Source organism: Pelodiscus sinensis, chromosome 21 (assembly GCF_049634645.1).
Source record: "Pelodiscus sinensis isolate JC-2024 chromosome 21, ASM4963464v1, whole genome shotgun sequence".
Classification (NCBI taxonomy): Eukaryota; Metazoa; Chordata; order Testudines; family Trionychidae; genus Pelodiscus; species Pelodiscus sinensis.
In genome coordinates this window covers 21,282,519-21,304,047 of record NC_134731.1, presented here as the reverse complement: position 1 = coordinate 21,304,047, position 21,529 = coordinate 21,282,519, and the positions used below count along the sequence as shown (strand labels likewise).

The following is a 21,529-nucleotide window of genomic DNA, read 5'->3' as shown; positions in this document are numbered from 1 at the left end:
TGTTGACTGCAATGGGGCCTGGTTTTCATCCTTACTCTTGTACCTGAGTTTTACAAGTAGGACCTCTCTTTCTAACGAGCCACACCAGGACCCGAGGCCCCATCTCCATATGGATCATCAGTGTTAGTGTAACCCACACGCCTAGGCTATGTCTGCACTTCAGAGTTTTTTTGGGAAAAAAAGCCGTTTTTTTTTAAAGTCACTTACGTCCACACTGCAAATCATGTTCTTTTGAAAAAAAAAAAAAATCAAAGAACAGAGGGGTTGTTCCGACATTGGTAAACCTCTTTCTACGAGGAAGAAGCCTTTTTCCGAAAGAGCTCTTTCAGAAAAAGGTGTGTGTGGATGGGGACGAGGGAGTTCTTTCGAAAGAAAAGGAAAGAAGAAAAACCACAGGTGCCCTGGTGGCCATTCCGTCCATAGTAATCACAGCTGAAATATGAGATAGCGTTCATTCTGTGTGGATTTTTTGAAAAAGCAGATTGCTTTTTCGATGTGCTTTGGCAGTGTGGACGCTTTCTTTTGGAAGAAGTTTTTTCGGAAAGATCTCTTCCACAAAAGCGTCTTTCGAAAGAAGCCTGCAGTCTAGGGGTGTGTCTAGACTACTGAGTTTTGTCGACAAAAGTGGACTTTTGTTGACAAAACTATACCAGCGTCTACACTACCGCTGAGTTCTGTCGACATAACGTCGACAGAACTCAGCAGTTTTGTCGACGCTGGTATACCTCATTTTACAAGGCATAACACCTTCTGTCGACAGAGTTCTGTCGACAGAAGGTGTTATTGCCTGTAGGGTTGCGTCTAGACTACAGGGTTCTGTTGACAAAGCAGCTTGCTTTGTCGACAGAACTCAATGTGTCTGGACGCTCTTTGTCGACAGAAGTTTTGTCGACGTACCCTAGATGTACAGTGAGAAATGAGAACAAGGGAGCCCTGCAGCTTATGCTGGCAACCGGTTGGTGTTATAGCTCAAACAGTAGAAGCTCTTCTCCTAGGTTCCAGAGGTCCCAGATTCAAGTCCCCCTGGTGTTGGTTACATTAGCTGCAATTTGGTTAGTATTTACTTACCAAACGAATCTTCCGTAGCTAAAACAAAGGAAGAAGGTAGCACTGGGCAAAGGCCTGTAATTGCCCCTTGCCAATCCAGGATGTTTACATAAGCATCTACACTGCAGAGTTTTTGCACAAAAATAACCATTTTTGAATAAACACTCGCAGAGCATCCGCACTGCAAGTGTATTTTTGCACAAGAAAATGTACAGTAGATTGTCAGAAGACAGAGCCTTTTGCGCAAGCGCTACTCCTCTTTCTATGTGAAATAAGCCTTTTTGCGCAAGAGCTCTTGTGAAAAAAGGCGTGTGTGGATGGACACCAGGGGTTTCTTGCACATGAAACCCCTATTGGAAAAAGCACAGGTGCTCTGTTGACCATTCTGTGAGTGGCCATCAGAGCTTTCTCGCGCAAGAGCATCCATGGCAGTGTGGACACTCTCTTGTGCAAAAGCACATGGATGCGCTCTTGTGCAAGAATTTTTTGCGGACGATCTCCTCTGCAAAAAGTTCATGTGCAAGAAGCCTGAAGTGTAGACATAGCCCAGATGTATGGGGAACATAGATCCTTGGTAATACAACATGAATGGCTGACTTTCTGTCCAAATCATGTTAGAAACTGATGCTCTACATGTAGGGCTTTGTCTATCAAAAAACCTCTGCCTGGCTACATCTAGACTACAGGCTTCTTTTGGAAGAAGCTTTTTTCAGACGAGATCTTCCGACAAAACTTCTTCCGTAAGAGAGCGTCTACACACAAAACTGCATTGAAAAAGCAATCTGCTTTTTTGAAAGAAAGCGTCCAGACTGAATGGATGCTCTCTCGCACGTAAGCTGTGATTGCAATGGACGGAATGGCCACCAGGGCACCTGTGCTTTTTTCTTTTTCCTCTTCTTCCGAAAGAACTCCCTCTTCACTGTCCACACGCGCCTTTTTGTGAAAGAGCTCCTTTGGCAAAAGGCTTCTTCCTCATAGAATGAGGATTACCAACGCCGGAAAAACCCCTCTATTCTCTCCATTTTCTTGCGGAAGGAAGTGATGGCAGTGTGGACGTAAACTCAAGTTTTGTTAGAAAAACAGCTGTTTTTCCGACAAAACTCTGCAGTGTAGACCTACCCTCTCTTCCTCTGTGAAGCCACTCCCAGCAGTCATGACACCTGCGTAAAATATTGGTTTCCTATGAGTGGCTCAGCATGAAGCTAGTTGCCCCAATAATAAATGTAAATGATGCAGACGCTTCGGGTTGCGAGTGTTTTATTCCCTTCTGTCTCATTTCAGCATAAAAGACAGAGCCTCTGGCTGAGGGGAGGAGGAAGAATGCCAGAAAGTCAAGCTCATGAAAGCACAATTTTGATGTGCTAGGAAGAATGTGCAGAAGGAGAGGGACTTGCTGATCCCATTTCCTTCCCTTGCTCTGGCTAAGCCTGATCGATGGGGTTTACTGTTCACTCCTCTGTTCTCCATTGCTGTTTTCTTAAAGGACTGACCTACTTTGCCACTCATTTCTCAGCAGCTACGCTGGCCTGGTGTATTGCGTGAGCAGTGAGCTTTCTACAAACGGAGGAGAGGGGAGGGGAAATGGGTCAATAAGCCACCCATGGAAATTCCTAGATATCTAGACACACAGGGGCATTGGCCATAAGGGTGATATCTTGGAGCCCTTGAGCCGAGCAGACATGAGAGTCAGTCTCCAGCAATTTGTTATACCAAGGTGATGGCTACAGTCTGTCTTGATACATAATAGAACTTCATGCTAATATTGCACTTCCCATCAGTAGATCTCAAAGTGCTTTATAAAGGATGTAAATATTTGAAATATTAGGAAACAGAGGCAGAAGCGATTTGCTCAAGGACACCGAGCAGAACTAAGCACAGAACCTGCATATCCTGCATCCTAGGCAGTCCGCTACTCGTGACATCACATGGCCTCCCTTGGTTGGCAGGCTTTGATTGCAGTCATAATTGTAAATTATTTTTGTACTGTTCCCAGCATACTAGAGCATATGATTGGCACAAGGGAGCAGAAGTACCAACAATGTGAAAGATTATACTCTGTGTTGTGCATTTTATTTTAATGATTCTGCGTTAGTTTATTTTGTGGACAAATCAGATATACCACCATATGCAAGGTTTCATGGGAGAGGGCCAAGTCTCTGATAGAGTCCTGCATCCTTAAAATTCCTCTTATTCTGCAAAAAGGCACTGGTACTGCATTTTTTTAAAACAGAGAATCCAGTAGAATTCAATGGAATATTCTTTGCAAAAAGGGTTTTAGGATCCTAGCTTCAGTGTTTTGCACGTTATAACTCAAAACCAAACCTTATTTTGAGAATAAAAAACTCTCAGTACAATTTTCCCTTTTTTGCATGCAGGTTATATCTAGGCCAGATGCAAAACTGCCATGTGTTCTAATTTAGTTGGAAGCAGGAAGTACTAGAAATTTCCCAGGAGTGGCTAGTCTTATGGGTCTTCCAGTCCAGCTGTAAAACCTTAAGAGCTTTGGTCCCAATCAGGTGTGGATAAACACCCAGGCTACGTCTACACTGGCCCCTTTTCCGGAAGGGGCATGTAAATTTCACCAGTCGTCGTAGGGAAATCCGCGGGGGATTTAAATATCCCCCGCGGCATTTAAATAAAAATGTCCGCCGCTTTTTTCCGGCTTTTAAAAAAGCCGGAAAAGAGCGTCTAGACTGGCCCCGATCCTCCGGAAAAAGCGCCCTTTTCCGGAGGCTCTTATTCCTACTTTGAATTTAAATCCCCCGCGGATTTCCCTACGACGACTGGTGAAATTTACATGCCCCTTCCGGAAAAGGGGCCAGTGTAGACGTAGCCACAGACTTTGGGTTGGTTTTCTATAATTAAACTGACACTTTGACATTCAAAATGTATTTCTTCTTTTTATATGCTTCCGTATGCCTACACTAGAGATTGTTTTTACATTGCATGTCTTTTATATGCCATATGCATCAGAAAGTACTAAGTTTGGTACCAGTTGTGACTCTAGAAACTTAGGCTATGTCTAGACTGCAGGCTTCTTTCGGAAGAAGCTTTTTCAGAAGAGTTCTTCTGAAAAAACTTCTTCCGAAAGAGAACATCCACACTGCAAAAGAGCATTGAAAAACCAATCTGCTTTTTCGAAAGAGAGCATCCACGCTGATGCCTTTCAGAAAAAGGCTTCTTCCTCGTAGAATGAGGATTATGAACGCTGGAAAATCCCGTTTTTTCGATTTTTTTTTTCAGAAGAACGCAATTGCAGTGTGGACGTAATTGAAGTTTTTTCGGAAAAAGGGCCGTGTTTCTGAAAGAACTCTGTAGTGTAGACATACCCTTAGAGCCATTATGTGTTCAATAGTACAGCATACACAGTACAGAAAACTTAATTAAATGACCAGCAGTTCCCAATAAGTAGAAATACTTATAGGTTACGTCTAGATTGCATCCCTTTTTCGTAAAAGGGATGCAAATTAGACGTATCACAATTGCTAATGAAGCGGGGATTTAAATCTCCCCGCTTCTTTAGCATAAAAATGGCTGCCGCTTTTTTTCGGCACGGAGCTTTGCCGGAAAAAAGCGCCAGTCTAGACGCGGATCTTGTGGAAAATAAAGCCTTTTCCGAAAGATCCCTTATCCCATAGTGCACGATATTTAGGCTCTGCTGAACAAATCAGAAATCTCTCCATTGCTAGCTATAAAAGTGGAAGGATTCAGCTAGTCCAAGGGGAATGTTTCGTAACTGCATGCAGCCAGCTCAGATTGAGATGGCAAGGCTGAGCCACAGGAAGGGGGGAAACTGAAGGGTGCAGCTTGCAGCAATTTTAAACTACATTGGCTGATTAAACTGGTCGACTGATCGCATTTTGCAGTGTTCACAACAACCCACTCAAGCTTGCAGGAGGCAAAATCACTAACATCAGCCATGGTATTTCTTTGATTCTTTTAACAGTGTTGGTGACCTTTTACTTTTTCAATGAAACAGCGCCCTGTATACTGCAGGGAAATCTACCTGGTCTCCTGCTACTCTGCAGAGGGCTGGCTCTTCATGTTTGCTCTAACCCTCTCATTTTTTGCTAAGAGGACAGAGTGATAAAAAGCCTGGGAAGCAGAGATAGTCCAAAGAGAGGGAAGACCCAATGGGCAAAAAGGTAAAATGCATTTAGGAGACAGGGTAAAGCCAATAAAGATTAATTTTCTCTGCTGTTGGGAATCACTTGACACAGGAGAGTTTGGAAGGGAGACCACAGAGCCAGAGTTTGACTCTTCCATCCTGTTGGTTTGATCTGTACCAAACCATTTCAAATTGCAGCATAAATTAGAGTAGCCTAGGCACTATCCTAGGTTGTGTGACTTGGCTGCGATCCCAGAGAAAATGCTTCAGACACACCCAGAGCCATCCTTCCCATATGCAATATTCGCAGCTGTGTAGGGCACCCAAAAATTTGGGGCACCACTGAGTCTTAGGCTATGTCTACACTGCATTCTAAACTTGAAATAAGTTAGGGTATGTTTACACTAGCCCCCAGTTCGAACTAGGGAAGCTAATGTAGGCATTTGAAGTTGCAAATGAAGCCCGGGATTTAAATATCCCGGGCTTTATTTGCATCTTCCCGTCCGGGCACCATTTTTAAATCCCCTTAGTCCGAACTAACTGCCCGCGGCTACACACAGCAGTCAAACGTTAACTCGAACTAAGTCCTTAGTTCGAGTTAACTGTTACACCTCATAGAATGAGGAGGAATGAGGTGTGACAGTTAACTCGAACTAAATACTTAGTTCGAGATAATGTTTGACTGCCGTGTGTAGCCGCAGGCAGTTAGTTCAGACTAACGGGATTTAAAAATAGCGCTCGGATGGGAAGATGCAAATAAAGTCCGGGATATTTAAATCCCAGGCTTCATTTGCAACTTCGAATGCCTACATTAGCCTCCCTAGTTCGAACTAGGGGGCTAGTGTAGACATACCCTTTTGTACTTATTTCGAGTTTATTTTGAAATAGGCTATTTAAGGCACTAGTCCATAATAAGGCACGACGGTTACAGGGATGCCAGAATAGCGGGTGCTTTTAAAGACATGGCATTGTTGTTTCGGGATACTTCTGCTATCCCAAAAGAGCAATGCAGTCTAGACGTACCCTTACAAGTGAAAAAGCCTTCCAGAGCTATTGGCAGACACTGAAACTGTGAAAGAGCCGTTCAAGTGGTAATCAAGCCATTTAAGAAGCACTTGCCAACCCTAGATATATACTGTCAGTTTCCAAATTTACTCTGTTAAACTAAAATCTGTAGACTAACATTTGCTTTAAAACGGTTTTATTAGCGTGTTGCTGAAGATTATAAAATCACATCTCTAAAAAATGTCACCCCCTCCACTCTGCCATTGGGCATAGGGGCACCAATGTAAGAGTGTGTCTAGACTACAGGGTTTTGTCGACAAAAGTGGACTTTTGTTGACAAAACTAAACCTGTGTCTACACTACCGCTGAGTTCTGTCGATATAACGTCGACAGAACTCAGCAGTTTTGTCGATGCTGGTAAACCTCATTTTACGAGGAATAACGCCTTCTGTCAACAGAGTTCTGTCGACAGAAAGCGTTATTGCATCTAAACTGTCCTTTGCATCTACACTGCCATGTCGACAAAGCAGCTTGCTTTGTCGACAGAACTGAATGTAGTCTAGATGCTCTTTGTCGACAGAAGCTTTGTCGACAGTATCTGTCGAAAAAACTTCTGTCGACAAAAGCCTGTAGTCTAGGCATACCCTAATAGTACTGTGTAGGGCCCCATAAATCCTTAGGATATCCCTGAACATCCAAAGGCAATTCCTATTCAGCAGTGGCATAGGCCCCAGTTATGCTGGCTTTACACCTTCTGTGTGTGTACTCTCTCCCCTGGAACGTTCAGCAGGCTAGCTGTGGCTATACATCTACCTTCCAGCTCATTGTTCTGCCTCAGTGCCTCAAAGGAGCTGGCTGGGGCAGCTGTTACTGAGGCAAATGTTACTAACAAACATCCAACCAGGAAAGGGTGTGAAGAGCCTGTCTAAAACATTGATTAGGAAATTAAGAACAAAGATATAGAAGTGGGGGTGTCATTTCAGTGGGTGCTTAAGTCCCCCTTTCTAAGGCAGAGAGGCACTTCAGACTCTAAGGCTATGTCCACACTGCACAGTTTTGTCAGAAAAATGGCCATTTTTCTGACAAAACCTGAGTTACGTCCACACGGCAATCACGTTCTTCCGAAAGTAAATCGAAAGGACAGAGGAGGTTTTCCGGCGTTGGTAACCCTTTTTCTACGAGGAAGAAGCCTTTTTCCGAAAGAGCTCTTTCGCAAAAAGGCGTGTGTGGACGGGGAAGAGGGCGTTCTTTTGAAAGAAGAGGAAAGAGGAAAAAGCACAGGTGCCCTGGTGCCACTCCATCCATAGTAATCACAGCTGAAATGGGAGAGAGCGTCCATTCAGTGTGGATGCTATTTTTTGAAAAAGCAGATTGATTTTTCGATGTGATTTTGCAGTGTGGACGTTCTCTTCTGGAAAAGCTTCTTCCGAAAGAAGCCTGCAGTGTAGACATAGCCTAAGACACTTTGGAAAATGGTATTTAAGTGCCTTAGTCACTTTTGAACATTTTGCCCTGGCAGTAACACAATGGCAACATCCCGGTCGAAGACTTGTCCTTTTAGTCACTCCCTTAAGTCTTCTAACAGCTCCCTGAAATTTCTTTTTCCCAAATTAACATTGACCAGGCCTAAAACTTTTCTGGCTTATTGCGTTTCCTACTAGCTGCTTCTCTGAGATGTCCTGTACCCGTGAGCTCTGCTAGCGTTCACCAGTGACAAGAGCTGATGAATGCACTACATTCTCTGGAAATGATTGCTCCTTTTGAATGGGCTCTCTGGGTTTTTTCCTCTAGAAGAATTGAAGGGCCCCCTGGAAGAGTATGTCAACAAACGATACCCAGGGCTTGTGAAGGTGGTGCGCAACCAGAAAAGAGAAGGCCTGATCCGTGCTCGGATTGAAGGTTGGAAGGCTGCCACTGGACACATCACTGGATTCTTTGATGCTCATGTAGAATTCACTGCAGGCTGGTAGGTATAATAATAAAAAAAATCAGGCGTAATGATTTCATGATCTGGTTAGATTATCGACTGTATATTTTTTTGTCCGTCTGTCTGTCTGTTCGAGAACGCCTCCTAAACAGTGAGAGCTAGGATGGTAGACAGTTTCCTTGTATCATAACTTAAAGCAAGATCAAGGTTTGGTTGTGCCAGGAAAACGGGATGTGCCTGGAACAGGATTGCTTCTCAGGAAACCACACAGAAAGGAGACAGAATCACCAGACAGGTGAAAGTGGATGGCTGGGAATGCCCCTCTCCCTCCCATCCAGGTCTGCCTCAGCCCTGAGCCTCCCACCCTCCAGGTGCCCTATAGAAAGGGGGGGTGGCCCCCTCCCACATTTGTACAGGAACATTGCTGGCAGTTCCCTTCATCAGGGAGTGAGGGAAAAGTGCACACCCTGGCTGGAGAGTACAGGGGGCAGACAGTCCGTGCACTTTGCTCTTGCTCCCTGACAGGGACAGGGAGGGGAAGAGCAAGCAGCTTTGGTCTCGGTTGGGGGCGATTTGCCCCCTATCCACCCTTCCCACCCTGCCTCCACATACACCCATCGTGTCCTTGCTAGAACCCCTCCCCATCCTCCACCTCAGACTTCTGTAACACCTACACCCCCAGCTCCCTGCCCTGAGTCCCTCATTAAGGACTCGAGCAACGCCAGGCAAATGTGCTAGTAAGGGAACAAATCAGGCATGTTGAACATGCATAATTGAGCATGGACATTCTTGCAAGTGTGTCCATTAAATTAATAAAGTAGGTCCTTCCTTAAATCCAAGGTACTGTGGATTGTGTGAGGCCTGCTACAGCCCCTGTTTTCTGTACCCCTCCTAGCCTCCACTCATATTTTATTTTGTTCAGCTCAGTGCCCCTTCCTTGACCTGAGTGAATTCTGTAAGCTAAAAAGACGAGGCGGCAGGGAATTGAAAAAGAGAATGGTTCCAATGTTACAGTCCTTTCTACCTTTATCTCTCTGGGGAAGGTTTATGTTTTGTATTGGTTTGATTCTTCTTAAATTGAAAATAAGTTCAAAAGTGCAAGGACAGCAGAAAGTATTTCAAAGGGACTCTTTCAGAGGGATTGATGCATCTAGAGCTCAAAGTATCAGAGGAAATTCTATTACATTTCTCAGTCTGCACAATAAGAAGGTTCCACAAATGATAGTTTTCAACAAAATGTGTATTTAAAAATATGGTCTGTGCTTAGAATACTGGAGACAGGAGAGGCTAATGCACATTTCATTGTGTGACATGAAAAGAGGAAAAGAAAAACTCATCTACCAGGAAAATGTTATCACCTGCAAATAGAAAACACATTCTCATGTCGAGTTATCACATTTTTTGTGTGGCTAAGGACATGGGCAGAGGCTGTTTCTAATACCAGTACCTGTATTCACTCCTAAAGGCTGCAATGATTAGGCTGCTAGCTTTTCAAAACTCAATTTTATGCATGTGTATGGGAAGCTGTAATTGACTGAACGCACTGTTGAAGCAGCTTTTTCTAGCAGTAAGGGACGAGAGCAGCAGATTGCTCCTTTGACTGCATTATGAGCTTGATCTTGGCAGACTCTGAGCACCTTCAGCACTCAGTGAAGGAATTAAGATGGCTTAGCACTTAGGCAGAAGGAGCCCTGTCTGTTGGGAACCCATCCCCCCAACTCTGAACACTCCCAGCTGGCTGAGACACAGGCTTGTAGTTCAGAATATTGTGGCTTGGGTCCCTGTCTGGTTTTCCGTGTGCATGTTTCAAGGATAAAAAAGGGTTATCCAGATCCTTTCCGTAGTGGGTGGGCAAAACTGGACGCAATGCCCCAGATATGGCTCCACAGTAGTGAAGAGTGGGAAATAATAGCTGGAGGCAAACGTGCAGTGTTCTAAATAAAAAATGTGTATCCACATCTGCATCTGCAAAAATGAGCCTTGGATATCTGCATGGATGAGGATGCCATGGACATAAAGCAGAGAGCCATGGATTTGCAGGGCTCTACGCATAGCCTCCTTGCCTATATTTACTTGTATTTAGAGACATGTTTTCAGAAGGGAGGGTGGGGAAAGATGAGGCAAACTGCAACCAGAAGGTTTGCCTATGCGCACTGCAAATATCCACCTGTGGAAGCACGTCAAGGATTTCAAGGGAAATTTAAACATTCACATTGGGAAATCTAGTCCTTATTGTCATGCTTTTCAGAGTGTCTCCAGCAAAGTGTGCCTGCAAAATTTATGTTCAGACTGTCACCATCGTGTGCAAACCAGTTAATTGTATTCCCAAACACAGATAAGCAATTAGGCATCCTGCATATGGAAATACTCCCTTTACACATTCTGCCTCTGTCTGCGAAATATCGGATGACGGTATTGACAAACTGGCTCTTATCATCTAATCTAATCCGTAGATTGCCTGGTTCGATACCTTCTTTAAAACACAGATGAATCCATGTTTAATACCACTTTGTACCTAAGTCAAGCCACTACAAAATGCATCACAGGCTGTGTCTAGACTACATGCCTCTGTCGTCAGAGGCATGTAGATTAGACACATAGGCAAAGGCAAATGAAGCCGCAATTTAAATGATCGCGGCTTCATTTAAATTTACATGGCTGCCGCGCTGAGCTGACAAACAGCTGATCAGCTGTTTGTCCGCTCAGCGCGCTAGTCTGGACGCTCCCCTGCCGACATCAAAGCCCTTTGTCAGCAGCCCCGTTATTCCTGGTGGGATGAGGTTTACCGGGGCTGCCGATAAAGGGCTTTGATGTTGGCAGGGGAGCGTCCAGACTAGCGCGCTGAGCGGACAAACAGCTGATCAGCTGTTTGTCGGCTCAGCGCGGCAGCCATGTAAATTTAAATGAAGCCGCAATCATTTAAATCGCGGTTTCATTTGCCTTTGCCAAAACAACAAATCTACATGGCTCCGTCGACAGAGCCATGGGCTACGTCTACACTGGCCTCTTTTACGAAAGGGGCATGCTAATTTTAAACTTTGTAATAGGGAAATCCGCAGGGATTTAAATATCCCCCACGGGATTTAAATAAAGATGTCCGCCGCTTTTTTCCGGCTTGGGGAAAAGCCGGAAAAAAGCGTCTAGACTGGCCCGATCCTCCGGAATAAAGCCCTTTTCCGGAGGATCTCTTATTCCTACTTTGAAGTGTCCAGTTCCCCGCTCAAAGTTGGACCAACTGCAACTAAATCATCCCAGCCAGGGCTTTGTCAAGCCGGGAGTTAAAAAACTCCTGGGATGGAGATTCTATCACATTCCTATGTAACCTATTCCAGTGCTTCACTACCCTCTAGGAATATAGTTTTTCTTAATAACTTAATAATACCACAACTCCATTGTTCTTCGTTCTGTCATCTGCTACCACTGAGAACAGCCTTTCTCCATCCGCTTGAAATACCCCCTTCAGGTGGTTAAAGGCTGCTGTCAAATCCCCCCTCACTCTTCTCTTCTGCAGACTAAATAAGCCCAACTCCCTCAGCCTTTCCTCATCAGTCATGTGCTCCAGCCCTGAATCATTTTTGTAGCCCACTGCTGGACTCTCTCAAATTTATCCAGATCCTTTCTGTAGTGGGGGGAGGGAGGATGGAGGAACTGGATGCAACAGTCCACATATGGCTCCACCAGTGGTGAAAAGTGGAAAATAATTACTTCCCTCATTTTGCTAGCAATGCTCCTACTAATGCAGCCCGATATGCCGTTAGCCTTCTTGGCAAGAAGGGCGCACTGTATACTGTGGTGTTTCTGCATGCAAGGAACATCTCCGGCTCCGGAGGGGCTCATAAAGCTGCCATACCTTGCATTCTTTCCGGCTTGTGAAATTGCCTTTTTGTGTGTCATGTGGTATCCTCCACCGAGTCCGTGAATTTTGCACCGGAATATTCAACTGCATAAGAAAGAGCCTAAACCCTAGCACTCCTGGGTATGTTGTTATTTGAATTCATGTACAGCCACTGTCCCCTGTAGCCTAATTGATAATAGTTTCTCGTAATTGATGTGTTCATGCTTCTCCCTGGCAGAAAATAGCATGAAGTGGAAGCTCAGAAACTTCTAATGCCTCCCAGGTGGCTGACAAAGCTGCATTGCAGACCTTAAGAAGGATCCATTTAGTCTCAGAAAACGGAAGAACTTTCCTTTGCCTCTGGTATCCGTGTTCACGTCCCACTCTCCAAAAGGGTTTATCAGAGGGTGGTTTAATGGACTGAGCCCAGCGTTGTGAGTCAGGGACTCTCCAATTTAAATGTAGGCTTTGGCACCGACTAGCTGTATGGCCTAGTGCAAGTCCCTTAACCTCTGCTGGCTGGAGTCTGCTGTCTCCTTCACCTCTGGGCTGTGTCTAGACTGGCCAGTTTTTCCAGAAAATCAGCCGCTTTTCCGGAAAAACTTGCCAGCTGTCTACACTGGCTGCTTGAATTTCCGCAAAAGCCCTGACGATCTCATGTAAGATTGTCAGTGCTTTTGCAGAAATACTGTGCTGCTCCCGTTCGGGCAAAAGTCTTTTTCCGAAAAATTTTGCGCAAAAGGGCCAGTGTAGACAGCAGAGATTTGTTTTCCGCAAAAAAGCCCCGATCGCGAAAATGGCGAAAAATCGCAAAAAAGGTGCTTTTGCGGAAAAGTGTCCTGCCAATCTAGACACGCTTTTTCGAAAATGCTTTTAACGGAAAACTTTTCCGTTAAAAGCATTTCCGGAAAATCATGCCAGTGTAGACGTAGCCCTGTAGTTTCAACAAGTCAGAGGAATGATGTCATCTTAAGTGGGAACAGAAATGGGTCCTTTTTCTTTGTCCTTTCTGACAGGGATGCTGTCTGAGCTAGCAGAAATAAGGTGTTCACGATGGCTAAGTTGGAGGTGTGATTGCCTTGGCTTTGGTGTGGGCTGGCATTGTGAGCAGCGTTCCCTGTAAGGTGTCTGCTTGTGCAACCATTCAGGAGAGATTCAAATTCTGCTTACCTGATTGTCAGGGCCGTACAGCTAGGTTTTTGCTTCTACTGGTGGTGCACATTCCACATGCCTCCGTGCACATAGAAAAATTATTCTGCACATGTATGGAAAAGAATAGCAGCAACACTGATTGTGAGTACAGATGCAGAGTCCCTGGCAGACTTTGGCAGCCCACACTGAAAACATATGGCCGTGCCTTTATTGCTTAGTTGTTAGCCATGCTGGGTACGCCATCCTGTGCTACAGTCACATTGTCAACTGAAGCAGACACACAACCTAAGTGTTGCCATCCGGCATGGGGGTTGTTAAAGTGCTGTCCATGTCCATGTGTGTTGCAACAGCACTCCATGCCCCTTTTCTGTTTCCTTCCTTTTGCCTTTTAGGGCTGAGCCTGTTCTTTCGCGAATCCAGGAAAACCGGAAAAGGGTTATTCTTCCATCAATCGACAATATCAAGCAGGACAACTTTGAGGTGCAGCGCTACGAGAACTCTGCCCACGGATACAGCTGGGAGTTATGGTGCATGTACATTAGCCCACCCAAAGACTGGTGGGATGCTGGTGACCCTTCCCTGCCAATCAGGTACGTGGTGGAGCTGGGGACATGTCTGGCAATCAGAGAGCCAGTGAAATGGTACGATTTGTGGAATGAGGGAGAAGGCAACAGTGCTGAAACGAGGGATTTCACTTTTCCAGGTGGAGGAACATTATTTCACATTGCAGTCACACTCAGGGTACCAACAAGGGATCGGGTCCCACTGCATGACATAAGCACAGGTTTTTATGGCTGATTTTAAAATGTGTCTTTACAGGAAAGCAATTCAGGTGATTATATTTATTGTCAACTCTTTTAATTCATGGGAAATCAGATGATTTTTCTCCTAAAATCTAGTTTGTTGGACAACATCTAAGCAACCACTGGAGTGTACTTATCTGCTGCCGTATATTGCTCTTTTATAATATGTTGCTATGGACTTGGCTGCAAGGAAGGGGTTACCGTTCTGCATATTTTGCCTCCTTTTGAGAAAACACCTACATTTTATCGCAACTCCAGGGACACAATAGCTAAGCCTTTAATCCATTTTCTTTACTTATGGATTTAAAGCCCGGCTGACAGCAGAAGGATGGGGATATCATCTCATTAAAAAGGTATATCCTGGAAAAATCTGTCTCAGGCAAAACTGGGCGTATGTCTACACTGCAAAGTTTTTTTCAGAAAAACGGCCATTTTTCCGAAGAAACTTCAATTACGTCCACACTGCACTCGCGTTCTTCCGAAAGAAAATTGAAAGAACAGAGGGGTTTTTCTGACATTGGTAATCCACATTCTATGAGGAAGAAGCCTTTTTCCAAAAGAGCTCTTTTGGAAAAAAGTGCATGTGGATGGGGAAGAGGGAGTTCTTTTGAAAGAAGAGGGAAGAGGAAAAAGCACAGGTGCCCTGGTGGCCATTCTGTCCATAGTAATCACAGCTGAAATGCTGTGGACACTATCTTTCAAAAAAGCAGATTGATTTTTCGATGCGCTTTTGTAGTGTGGACACTCTCTTTCGGAAGAATTTTTTTTGGAAGATCTCTTCCAGAAAAGCTTCTTCCGAAAGAAACCTGCAGTCTAGACATAGCCTGGGCTAACGGAGACAGACCTAATGGCTGGAATCTGAAGCCAGACAAATCTAAACGGGAAATAAAGCAGGTTTATTTAACAGAATGTGGGAATAACCATTGAAACAAAGGACCAGGGGAAATGGCAGATTGTCCATCTCTTGGCATCTTCAAATCTAGACTTAGATACTTTTCTGGAAGTGATGTTTTAGCCAAACACAGGTGCAATACAGGGAGAACTGGGTGAAATGTAATGGCTTGTGATACACAGGAGGTCAGATTAGATGATGCAATGTTGCCTTCTGTCCTTCAGCTGTAGGAATCTGGGTTCTAAGGACATGCTGACCACACGGGCACCCCTAGCGTTTCCTGTTCCACGGTAACATTTCAGTGAGCAAAATGATGCATATGGAAGTCGTAGCAATGCAGAAGATGACAAATGCAAGTGGGATGCTTAGCTCCCATGGACTTTACAGTGGGACCTGTGCTCCAAATTTCCTAATATACCTTTGAAGGTCTTCTCTGAAGAACCTTAAAAGACCAGAAGAGAACATAACGGGTGGGAATGTCGGTCTGTTTTTGCTGTGGTTCACTTATGAATAGCATTATTATTACTGGTACATTACTGTTCCTATCTTGATGCTGCACGGCCTCAGTATTGGTTGATGTGGCTCTTCATAGTATACAGAAACTGGTGCATTCCTTCCTCCTAAGAATTTACATTATAAAAAGATACGGGATGTAGGAAAAGGGAGTGAAAGGGAAATTGGTGTTCCCTGTAAGCTGAGCACTTGGGTGGTCAACCAGGAGAGATTCAAATGCGGCTCAGCTGATTAGCAGAGAAACCCCAGCTAGCAGCATGGCTACGTCTACACTGGCCCCTTTTTCGAAAGGGGCATGCTAATTTTAAACTTCGGAATAGGGAAATCCGCGGGGGATTTAAATATCCCCCGTGGGATTTAAATAAAGATGTCCGCCGCTTTTTTCCGGCTTGGGGAAAATCCGGAAAAAAGCATCTAGACTGGCCCGATCCTCTGGAATAAAGCCCTACTTCAAAGTAGAAATAAGAGATCCTCTGGAATAGGGCTTTATTCCGGAGGATCGGGCCAGTCTAGACGCTTTTTTCCGGCTTTTCCCCAAGCCGGAAAAAAGCGGTGGACATCTTTATTTAAATCCCACGGGGGATATTTAAATCCCCCGCGGATTTCCCTATTCCGAAGTTTAAAATTAGCATGCCCCTTTCGAAAAAGGGGCCAGTGTAGACGTAGCCCATGTGTTTCTACTGGTGGGGCACATCTGCACATGCTTTGATGCACATAACAAAATTTATTCCTCACCTGGATGGAAAAAATAGAGGGGACGTTGGCAATAATATATCTGATCTCTGTTAATGCACGAATAGACATTTCTATCATTTCCCCTCGCCTACACCTAGCTGTCATTTGTTGATAGATTTCTTATTGGTATCAAAGGGGATTGGTAGGTTTGGAGCAGACTTCCATGAACAGAGAGCTGCCTGGAAGCACAAAGACCTCAGCAGGAAAGTGTTCCGAAGAAGGCTGGCAATGTGTGCAGCGTGGACGAGAGGGGCCACACACTCAGAGGGAGGAGAGGCTGACCGAGGAGGCAGAGGGCTGTGCAGGGCTGAGGTGTCAAAGGCTGGCTATGAACAGTAGGGATGAGGTGATCAGGCCAGGAAACCATAGGCAAGTAGCAGATTGCACCGGAGTGTGCGGTATGGGGGGGGGAAGGGGCAAAACGGAGAAGTTGCAGCAGTCGCAAGGGCTGTGGGTGAGGTATAGGCAGAAAAACAAGGCCCGATTTCAGGTGCAAATCAAACACAGCCTGAATGTGTGTGCGAGGGAGAAAGCGGAGTCAGAGATAACCCCCAGACTGCGGGCCTGAGACCGAGAAAGGGAGGAGTGGAGTGGATTTTGGAGGAAAGATAAGGAGTCCAGCCAGGGGCGGCCCAAGGCAGGCTGCCGGCAGCTGGCGCCCTAGGCGGAATGTGCGATCGGCACCCCCGCCTCCACAGCCCTCAATGGCATGATGTCATCATTGGGTGCCCCGTTTAACGCGGCACTCTAGGCGACGGCCGAGTCGGCCTATACGCATGGGCCACCCCTGAGTCCGCCTGCTCTGACTACTTCTTACCTCACGCATCACCTCTCTAGCCGCTGCTTTCTGCATGAGTCAGGAGTCAGTCGCTGGCCCTGTCTCTCATGCTAGGGCAGCTAATCCAGTGTCCCCGCCAGGTAGCTCACACTTCTAAATGAATGTAAGACCAGAGCAGGTCTCTTTTTATCCAGTTCTGCATTTTCCTACCCTTGCTGCTGTTTATGGGTATGTGGTAGCTCTCCCATGTAGTTCCGGGCGCATCTCTGGAAGGAGGCCAGATACTTCTCTTCAGATAAAGAGGTTATCAGGGTTTTTTTTCCCCCAAGAAAGCGAATGGCGAATACAGAAGATCATCCAGTAGTTGCTTCTGCTGTTAAGGAGCGGGATCTCTGAGTGGGGGTTCCCCAGCTATGGAATTCGTTGAGGCCAAGAATGCAACGAGGTTGAAAAACGGTTTGGACATTTATATGGATTTTGAGACTATCTAGAGCTGATCATTAATTCTATGGATGCCATGGCTTTGTGGAGCATTGGAAGGTGTGGTGCTTTGTATACAAGTGGTCGGAGGTTTATATGCCATCTGATCTGTCTCAGAGCAGATCAACACTCTCCACAGGAGTTAGGGGGTTGGTGCAGAAATGCTTGGGTCAGGGTCTTTAACCTAGGTCAGACTAGATTGTCATCATGGTCACATCTGACCATAAACTTTACACATGATTAAAAAAAAATGAGGAAATGATATTAAACCCCATTCTTGAGGGTTTAAGACAATCTCAAATGATCAGCGATCGGGAGAAGCCCTGATGTGGAGGGCAGATGAGCTCAAATCTGCCTCCTTCTGGCAGCTTTTGGGTTCACGTCAGTGCTGGGGCCATTCCCATGTTTCTGACTGCACTTTTGCAATTGTGAAAGACACTAAGGAGGACAAAACAGAAAAGCAGAGGTCTGTGATGATACACTGTGGACCCACACTGTCTACACAGCATATTTTCTGCCACAAAAACTTGCAAACGAGGGACTCATTAGCATGAGTCACGATGTCATTAGCATATTTCCTGCCGATCCTTTTTGCGCGAGGGGTTTTTGCGCAAAAAGAAGCAGTGTAGCCACTTCTGGTTTGCGAAAAAAAAAACCTTTTGCGCAAGATCCTCCTGGAAAGCCATAAGGTTCTTGCGCAAAAGGGTTTTTTTTGTGCAAAACGGAAGGAGCTACACTGCTTCTTTTTGCGCAAAAGCCCCTTGCGCAAAAAGAATCGGCCAGAAATATGCTAATGACATCGTGACTCATGCTAATGAGTCCCTCATTAGCATATGTTCTGCAGCAAAAACATGCAGCAAAAGGTGCACGCAGCAAAAACATGCAGCAAAAGCCTAGCCGCAGCAAAAGGTGTCAGTACAGTCATTTGTCTTCACTTCATTAGGGAGTCCAGTCCCATGGAGACTGGCCCCTCAGGCTGAGAAGAGGTGAATCACTAGAAAGCAAGAGTCAAAGGCTTAGGGAGACCGTGGCTTGCAGGGCACAGTGCTTTCTTTCCACTGGCTATCTCTGGAAGCAGGATGCCAAATCAGAGCCGGGTGCCTCAGAGTGGTGTTAAATAATTGAACAACTTGCTATAACAGCATGATGACTTTGGAATAGGAGAAGCATTATGAAGAAGATGAGTGTGTAATATACTGCCTCTTCCCAGGATAATGGGTGATTGCTGACAAAGAGACATAAACAGCTTCTAGGAGCAGGTAGAGGAGCAGTATTTGCTCTGTAATACCGGGCTCTGAACATTTTATGGCAATGTTGACTTGAAAGGAATCGCTCTATTTTACTCTGTAATCGTCAGTTAGTTGGTACCAGCAAGGAAATGGCCAGCAATGTCTGGGGTGCCATGCCAGCTATTTATAGCCAGGACAGCGTTTTGGAAAGACACAGCACGTACCACCCCCAGCCTCCCATGGAGCTGCCTCTCCTCTGGCTCCCTCTGTCCAGCCCCCAGCAGAACAGAACCAGGGGTGGCAGCGGAGCCTGCTCCTCCCAGCGGGGAAAGGAGCCCCAACACTGCCCCCCCTCCTGGCCCTGTCCTCCATCAGGGCTGCTGGTGTAGAGCTGGAGGAGAGTGGGTGGAAGGGCAAGGGGCAGAGATGGAGCTGCTGTGCCTTTCCACAGTGGCAAGGGCAGAGTGGGGGAAAGCCGAACAGTCGGGAGCTCCGCCAGCTGCTGTACCCTCCCCAGACCCCTCTCTCTTCCCCGGTAAGATGGGATGGGGGAGGGGAGAGAGCATGGGGGGCCTGGGCTGGGGGTGAGGTGAAGTTGTGTGGGGAAGTCACATGGCCCCCCTTACTTGGTGTCCTCTGCCCCTTGTACCAGAAAGGAAGGAAATAATTTTGCTTTCAGCCTTGGCACTTATGAAGTTATTGGTATGAGACAGGAGCCTGGAGCCATCTTGATCTTGGGCCATACTACAGGTGAGTTGTAGTGGGAAAATTACGAATTATAATATGCAAAAGAAGGTTCAGCACATCTTGCCTCTTGCAGACAGTTAACCTTACGATAAAGGATGGGAGATGAGGGAAGGGGGCAGGTATTTTCTTCTCCAGTTTTACATTTTCCACATGCTCGGTTTTTAGTAAAAGTCCTTGAAGAACCTCATATCTGGTTCTGCACAACCTTTATTCTGGACAGAATATTCTGCAGCTGAGGTTGGAAACAGACAGCTGGGATAATATGTTCAGAGGCAAATTTCTCCCGAGGACAACACAAGATAAAATTATCCAGTCAAAGAAAGCTTGATGGCGTACAACTCATCTGTAGTATGGCCCAAGCTCAAGATGACTCCAGGCTCCTGTCTCATACCGATAACTTCAGCACAAAGAAGTATGCTCAGGGCCAGAATTAGAAACAGTTGACCGGGGAGTTTGGAGGGCGCCGGGCTTGGGGTACTGTTTTTGTTTAGTGATGATGGGGAAAAGAGAATGGCTGAAGTAAAATGATTCAGGTATTCCGTATGTGGATTCATTTTTCACTAACCTTCTAGAATGTTCTGGACCTTTGAAGAATCTTTTGGAACTTTCCAAACTATTTTCCTCAAACTTCTTAGAATGTTGTCAGCTCTGCCCTTACGGGTAAGTAAGGGGCAAGGCATCACCAGTCAGTCTTATATGACGGGGATACATCGTGCAGGCAAATTGTGGATCAAAGCCCTGGCACCCTCCAACTGCAATAAAAAAATAAGATATTCAAAAGTTTACCAAACGAAGGGCGGAAGGTGCCACCAAATAGGCGCTTTGCCTGGAGCACCCTTTCATCCTAGGACAAGCCCTGAATAGGCTCTTTAAACGTTTGTCTAGTCTAAGCTTTAAGGAAGCAGGCTCCTCTTTAATTGTCTTTTGTAGCTCAGCTGCCCAGAGAGCTAGTTGGGATTTTACATCACCTACGTCAGGGGTCTCAAACTCAATTAACCTTTGGGCCAATGCCAGTCCTCAAATTCTTCTAGTGGGCCAGTGAGCACCGCCCTCTGGCAGGGCTTGGGAGAGGTGGGGGTCTCTGCATGTTCCTCCCCATGCATCCCCCAGCTCCACCTACCACCCCCGTGTGATTTAAAACCTGTCGGGGTCCCTACCACCACCACTGGCAATGCAATGGGATTAGAATGTGGCTTCCTAGGGTATGTCTAGACTGCATCCCTCTGTCGGCAGAGGGATGCAGATTAGGCAGGGTGACATTGCAAATGAAGCGGGGATTTAAATATCCTGTGCTTAATTTGCATAAAAATGGCCTCCATTTTTGCCAACTCAGCACTTTGTCAGCACAAAGCAGCGGTGTAGAGGGGGATCTGTCGAGAAAGAAAGCCTTTTTTGACAGATCCCTTATGCCTCCTGCAAGGGAGTTGATATCTACGTGCCTCTACCTGACATAGTCTATGAAATTCCTCATCGACCGATCCGCGTCTTGACTGCCGCGTTGTGCCAAGGATCAGCAGAGCTGGCACAGCACGGTGGCCATTTTTATTTTAATGAAGCCGGGGATATTTAAATCCCTGCTTCATTGACTATGTCGGGTAGTCTAATTTACATTCCTCTGCCAGCAGAGGCATGTATTGTAGACATACCTTTATTGTCCATTTGCTAAAAGAGTAATTATTTGAGATGAACTAACGAGGAGTGACGGACTCTGGGACCAAGCACCCATCTTCCTCTTGAATAGCATGAGACCCTGAAAAATGACACAGGTGTAATTTTGGGATTCCATAAAACGTCTCCCCTTTCATGTTTCCTTCTATGATGTGAAGAATTGGCTATAGAAAGATATCCTGCCTTCTAGCACTTTTTTACGCATGCAAACAATTTGTCACTAGATCTTCCTTGCTAAGCTCTCTGAGCTACTATTGACCAACTGTACCGAAATGATTACAATGTAATGGCTCACGTCTAAATGAGAACTCTGACAATGAGAAGTCAGCAAGTGACACTTGAAACAATCCTTCATATAGGTGCTTTAAATCATCACCATTGGACTAGAATTGCATTTCTTGATGGAGTGTTGTGTGTGTGTGTGTGTGTGCGCACTCACGCAAAACATTGTGTCTGTGTATCCAGTGTTTTGTCATTAATGGTTATTGATCAGCATTTACTGGGAGTTCAAAGAAACATAAGACTTGAAAGGAAGAAAAGAGCCCCAGTACCTCATGTACTGTTCAGGTTGCACCGAAAGGTCACTTGGAAATGCTGGGAAATCACTGAT

General features: G+C 45.6%; 1 protein-coding gene across 5 annotated transcripts in view; it reads left to right on the top strand.

Moving 5' to 3' along the window:
* Positions 1-21,529, top strand: part of GALNT17 (polypeptide N-acetylgalactosaminyltransferase 17) — a 459,638-nt gene that overhangs the window by 211,982 nt on the left and 226,127 nt on the right. For 4 of the 5 annotated variants that reach the window (XM_075905119.1, XM_075905117.1, XM_075905116.1 and 1 more), the window contains 2 exons: positions 7,952-8,126; positions 13,467-13,664. In XM_075905119.1, the coding sequence (XP_075761234.1) occupies positions 7,952-8,126; positions 13,467-13,664 (373 nt within the window). The remainder of the gene's footprint in view (positions 1-7,951; positions 8,127-13,466; positions 13,665-21,529) is intronic. The other variant, XM_075905118.1, reaches the window with a different exon arrangement.